Source organism: Zootermopsis nevadensis, unplaced genomic scaffold (assembly GCF_977971745.1).
Source record: "Zootermopsis nevadensis isolate Lab colony 2312 unplaced genomic scaffold, Znev_1.0 Znev_ptg000016l, whole genome shotgun sequence".
Taxonomy (NCBI): domain Eukaryota; kingdom Metazoa; phylum Arthropoda; class Insecta; order Blattodea; family Termopsidae; genus Zootermopsis; species Zootermopsis nevadensis.
Window position 1 is genome coordinate 11,302,122 of NW_028259148.1, and position 6,261 is coordinate 11,308,382.

The 6,261-nt window shown below is 36.4% G+C and overlaps 1 protein-coding gene across 1 annotated transcript; it reads left to right on the forward strand.

Moving 5' to 3' along the window:
- The first annotated feature begins 1 nt into the window (after position 1).
- Positions 2–3,203, forward strand: Eaf6 (chromatin modification-related protein EAF6/MEAF6). The gene is made up of 4 exons (XM_022075151.2): positions 2–153; positions 521–724; positions 866–902; positions 2,738–3,203. The coding sequence occupies exons 1-4, from the start codon at positions 61–63 to the stop codon at positions 3,004–3,006; spliced, it is 603 nt and encodes a 200-aa protein (XP_021930843.1). The 5' UTR covers positions 2–60; the 3' UTR covers positions 3,007–3,203.
- Positions 3,204–6,261: the final 3,058 nt, after the last annotated feature.

A 6,261-nucleotide genomic window follows, 5' to 3' on the forward strand; every position in this document is an offset into this window, starting at 1 on the left:
TATGTTGATCGTATGTAGTTGGCAGCCTTGTATGTTACTGTATCTGCATGCTGAAAAACAATGACAGAGCTGAAAATGGCGTCAAAGAATCAAACAACTGTGGATACTAGAGCGGAATTGGCTGAATTAGTGAAAAGAAAAGCAGAAATTGCGGTATGGTTCCGATACAATTACACAATTAATATAGTATCTGTAATGACTGTCATGAGTAGGAGTTAACACAGCATTTTAGGAAGCATTTGATAAAGTTGTTGTTAATTAGGTTGCCTTTAAATTATCTGCTTAACGGTACATGACAGTAATATGCATATTAATGCCGTTCATTAGAATAATACTGTAGCGTATGATGCTTCCGACTTTATATTTTCATTTTACTTTTATGAATTGTATACTAAATATTTTGTGCTTGTGTTACGCACATCGAAGTGAAAGCATCTTCAAAAGAGTGTTTTAGAAATGAATTGATGAAATTGATTGAATATGGAGTCTTGGCTTGTTACCACTGTCTGTCTTGTTTCAGGATACATTAGCTAATCTAGAAAGACAAATATATGCTTTTGAAGGAAGTTACTTAGAAGATACTCAGCTGTATGGAAACATTATCCGAGGATGGGATCGCTACTTAGCAAGCAACAAAAATACAAACAGCAAGGCAGATAAGCGTAACAGGAAGTTTAAGGAGGCAGAGAGACTGTTTTCAAAATCTTCCATTACATCAATGGCTGTAAGTTCAACATAGTCAGTTCTTTGGTTTTGTGGATCCCCAGAAACATTAGTGTAACATGTAAATTGAATAAAATAAATAATAGAAAGCTCTGAACTGTGGATATAAGCTTAGGTTTTTTCCTCCTATTTTATCTTGCAGGCTGTAAGTGGGCTGGTGGACCAAACACAGGACAAAGGTAATAATATCAGATTGTCACTCACAGTACATGAAAAGGACATGCTGAAATGTAATGCCTCCCCCATACTTCATTGAAACAAAATGGGTTCTTTTCTTGAACCCTACTGTTTTTTACACAATTACATCTTGACATAATCGCTACTGGGGTCCACACACTTCCACCAACATCAGGTAGTTTCATGAATGTATCACATTAAACCGGTTAGTTTTGTTGACAGAACCACATCTTTACTGCTGCCTTGACCTGTCTGACAAGAAGTGATGTCCTCTCAGATGGAGTTAGGTCTGGACTATGTGGTGGTTAGTCCAAGGTGGTAAATCTCAATCATTATTCGTGTGCTTGTGTGGGGCCTTGCAATGTCATGTCAGGATGAACACTTCAAATATGTTCCCTTCATTTTTACAGTGTAGGGAAGTCCATTTGAATGAGTGCAGTTTAGTTCACACTGCTATGTTTGTTTCTTAGAAAAGAATAGGGAAGGCATTCCTTTACAGCACGCCTTAGTAGAACCAGTTGTTTACTACTTTCTCCTTCAGAAATATGTTAACCATATAAATCTGTTTCCTGACAAAAAGTCTTCTGACCATATAAATATATAACATTCATAAATATCATGGCTGAATTTACAGTGTTTGTATAAGTGACCATCCACACTTATTTTTGTCATTCCAGCAACATGAAACATCCTCACTTTATTTCTGCAGGTTAATTCATGCAGGAATATATAGAGGATGGCACATGTAGCCAAAACACATTTTGAATGTGTTTAGTGTGGGTGGTTACTTGATACAAACAGTATAATTTGAACAGACACTACAGAAAATGTATATGATACATACCATGATAGAAACTTGTGCAGAGGGATAGAACTTGATGAGGGTAGTTGACAGGTAATGTTCTAATTACTGGGGTCTGTCACAAGTATAATACAGGGTGATTCAAAAAGGACTTTACAACTTTGAAAGTGTATAGAAATTTATTCAGAAGGCTTACAGAATCGGTTGAGGTGTCATTTTGTAGCAAAACAAATCAAGTTTTACCTCAAACAGTCATTTTGGTTCGATGTGATTGCCATTGGTAATACGGCAGACATCCCACCTGAAATCAATTTCTTGCCAAACACGATCCAGCTTATCCGGTGTCACTTCTGCAACTGCGGCGGTGATTCGAGCCTTGAGCTCAGTGAAATTGGCAGGTAAGGGTGGAACATACACACGATCTTTAATGAAACCCCATAAGAAAAAATCGAGAGGTGTCAAATCTGGAGAACGAGGTGGCCATGCTATCGACCCTGTTCGACCAATCCACCGACCTGGGAAACGGTTATTGAGGAAATCCCGGACTTCTGTGAGGTAGTGAGGTGGTGCGCTGTCTTGCTGGAAGTGAATGCGTCCTTTTTGATCATCTTCGTTTAACTGTGGTATGAGAAAATTTTTGAGCCATTCGGTACTACAGCACAACGTGAGTCAAACTTGATTTGTTTTGCTATGAAATGACACCTCAACCGATTCTGTAAGCCTTCTGAATAAATTTCTATAAACTTTCAAAATTGTAAAGTCCTTTTTGAATCGCCTGGTATATGCAGCTGTAAAGTAGAGTGTCACTGTCTGTTTCAAAACTGTAACTCTATGTAAACTGATAAAATATTATACTCAAGAGCTCAGCCTCTATTAAAAGTATGATGTATTTCAGCATGTAAACTATACGCAATAAACATATCAGATATGCCTTTTATCATTTGCCCTCTTTGTGAATACTTATACACCAGCATCTGTGTTGATTTCTGAAGGACATTTTATAACTATTTTATTAATGATGATATTTTTCTCTAGAAAGAAACAGTGAAACAGAATCTCAGACTGGAAATAGTGGAAGTGAAGACAACAATATAGGGAAGGAATCAGGGAAAAATAATGTTATAAGTGTTCATCATCTTGCTACAAATGGAAGCAATAACTCTACCCCAGGACCGGCACTCAATGGCAGCTCAAGCATGGACAGACCAGCAACTCCTACCAAAGAGACAGCCAGCAAAGAAAGCAAAACTATGCATCGTTCAGGCACAAAGAAAAATGCAAATAAAAAAGCAAGACATCGATGACAAAGTGAAGTATGTTCATTGAACAAATTTTAATATGTAATGGAACTGATGTCATGAACATTTTGTCTTTATCTTTTCCATGGTTCGAAGGGTATTTACAGTATTTATTTTATACACAAATTGTTATAGCATCACTCTGTTCCATGAATCACTGTTAAATTTTCATTCTTAATTACATGGCACTTAAGTTCTTTTTAGATGTTGTATGATTTGTATGTGCAAACCTTCAAATAATTTTCTGTATTATGTACATTATCATTTTCTCTAAAAGTATTAATGGAAAACACCTCTCATACTTCGCATTGAAGAATTACATTTAGGATGTTCACAGTAGACAAGTGAATAATTGAGCATAATTCTGTTAATGATGAACACATCTTCAAAAGAAGTAATTCATCACTACAGCCCAAACAGCATAATGTCAAAAGCATTGTGCTAATTTGTTTCTTCTCATTACATCATTCATAAGGGTGTTTTAACATGGAATGGTTAGTGATAAACATTTGTGTTCATTAGTGAAACCATTACTGGATGTGATTGGTGTACTATGAAGAGACAAAATCAGACATTCATTTTCAGATAAGAGTTTGAACAGTGTTTTTCAAAACAACATGCAAGTTACAGAATTAGTCAGAAGGCTTTCTTATACACTCTGTGTTGATAGCGATGCAGATCTTTTCTAAAGACGATTACACAATTTGAGGGTGCATTGACTGTCATTTAATAAATTTCTGTAGTCTTCTCAAAACAGCACATACAACTTCATTGTTTCCTTGTATCTGTTCATGAAAATTCTAATAGTGATTCTTCAGTTTAAAAATAAAAATTGTTCTTCATTAAAACTTTAGAAAATATCAGAGAACTGCAATCTGTACATTTATTTTTGTATACTTTGTATTTCAGTTAGCAGGAAACTTAGCAAACAGTATGTCCCAAAATTTTCATGCATCTTGTGAGCAGTAGATGTGTAAAGACGAACGTGAGTTCAGATATTTAATGAGCTATAGAAGTATAATTTATAAATGTAACTTGGTGTGTGCGTATGACAAGTATCATTAGCTTTGTGGGCTGCTGTTTAAAATGTGCTTGGCTGTCAGTGGAGGATGTTGGGTAAGGTCTTGTAGAAGTAATATTATGACAGCATACTCTGTTAGACTGCTTTCTAATTGGACGTAACTGCAACTTTTCAACAGCACTATATACATTTTTAGTTACAATGCATTACTGGCAAGAATAATGTAAAACAAATAACACTTTCTGTAGATAGTCCTTGACAAATCTGGCCTAACATTTAAAATCCACAGGTAATTCGATGGATGGTAGACCATATAAGAATATGTTATTACCTTCGTTTAGGTTTTAGTTGTCAGTGGAACCACATGCCCATGTTGTCAAGACCTACTGATATCTGCAGAGGTTATCTTGAAACAGTAGTCTGGTGTTTGAAGTGAATCACAATGAAGGAGTAACAGGTATTGAGAAAAATTACTAATGGCTCCATAAAAATTCTCTAAAGGTTTATGATGCTGGTTGATTTGTACTAAAACTGTGTTAAAATTTAATCCGCAGTATAATTCTCACTGTGCATTCCCCACTGTCTGATGCACATTAAATGTACATGGTTTAAGCACTTGCTGTAGTCTCATCTTTAAGTGGCTGGTTATGTTTATACTGAAAGATTTTTTTATTTTGAGATTCATGGTAGTGGTTGGGATTAAACTTAGGACCTTTATAATAATTAAGTCAATATGCTAACCACTAGACCACTGGTACAGCTGCCAAATGTGCACCAAAATTATATCAACAGCATTACTTTTATTTCAGTTTTCTGGTTTATAATTTTATTTACTTTTATCAAAAATAATTTCAGCACTCTAAAACTTATTCACTGAGACCAGTGTCCTCCATGTAAAATGTAATTTACAAAGAAAATTTATGCACTGTTTTCCTCTTTCCTTTTAATTTAATCTGTATATTTGTTTTATTGGTTAAATTTGGATATTTTTATTTTGTGTACCATACTCTACAAACTGTTCACACATTTTGGTTTAAAATGGGAAAATGTTTTTCTACATAACAATTATAAAGTAAAGCTGTCTCACTACAGTCCATGGAGGCACTTGGGGGAAAGACAGCATAGCTAATACTCATTCTTGACCTCAGCACTAGATGGGGATAAATGGTCAGCATCACACCCTGGCCACACTTTACCCCCTGGTGAAAGGACTCCTGGAACCCAATGGCTGGGGGGTTGGGTGAGCCCTAGAGCTGGTCTGGACACAGGCTAGAGGAAAGTTCCTTTGTCCCTGCCAGGGATTGAACCCTGGTCATCCAGTCTGTAGTCAAACACTATACTAACTCAGCTAATCCAGTTCATACATAATGATTATTACTTGTAATGAATTTTTCTCAGGGTACGAACCTTGTCAGGTGGTTGAATAGAGAAAACAGTTTTGAGAACCATCTTTGTCCTTGTCTTCAGGGTATTGAGGTTGTTGGAGTTCCTGTCCATGCTCTATATATACCTGCCCCAGCCCCAACGTTAATAGCTGCATGTTAGCCGATCGGGACTGGTGTGTGGAGTGACATTCGCTATTTTTAGCTCAGATTTCTGACATCCAACCACCTGACATGACTAGTAGTCCTAGAATAATTCATTATACTTAGTTGCCGTGAAAGCTTCAGATAATGGAGCTGAGTCCTTCCTCAGAAGCCAACAGTTGCTCAGCAGCTCAAGAAATTCCCAATATTTTATGGAACCCAAAGGTTCATTACAGTGTTAACAATAACCTACTACTGATACCTATTCTGAGCCACTTTAATCCAGTCCATACCACCCCACCCTGTCTCTCTTAAGATCCATTTATTCTCCCACCCATGTCTAGGTCTTCCTAGTGGTTTCTTTCCTTCTACTTTGCAAACAAAAACCCTTTATGCATTAGTCTTCTCTCACATGCAGGCTACATGCCCTGCCCAGCTTATCCTCCATGACTTGATCTCTCTAATTCTATTTGGTGATGAGTACATCTTATGAAGCTCATCATGCATCTTTCTCAAGCCTCCTTGCAATTCATCCCAAATATCTGAACTTTGCCACGTTTTCAAAGGATCCATTAGTTATCTTTATGTTATGATTTTGCCCTGCATTCTGGTGATGAGATATCAACATATATTTAATTTTTTCTTGTGTTTATTTCTAAAATAACCACCTTACTAGCATCAATTAGAATTCTGTTTTTGTCTTTATGCATACAT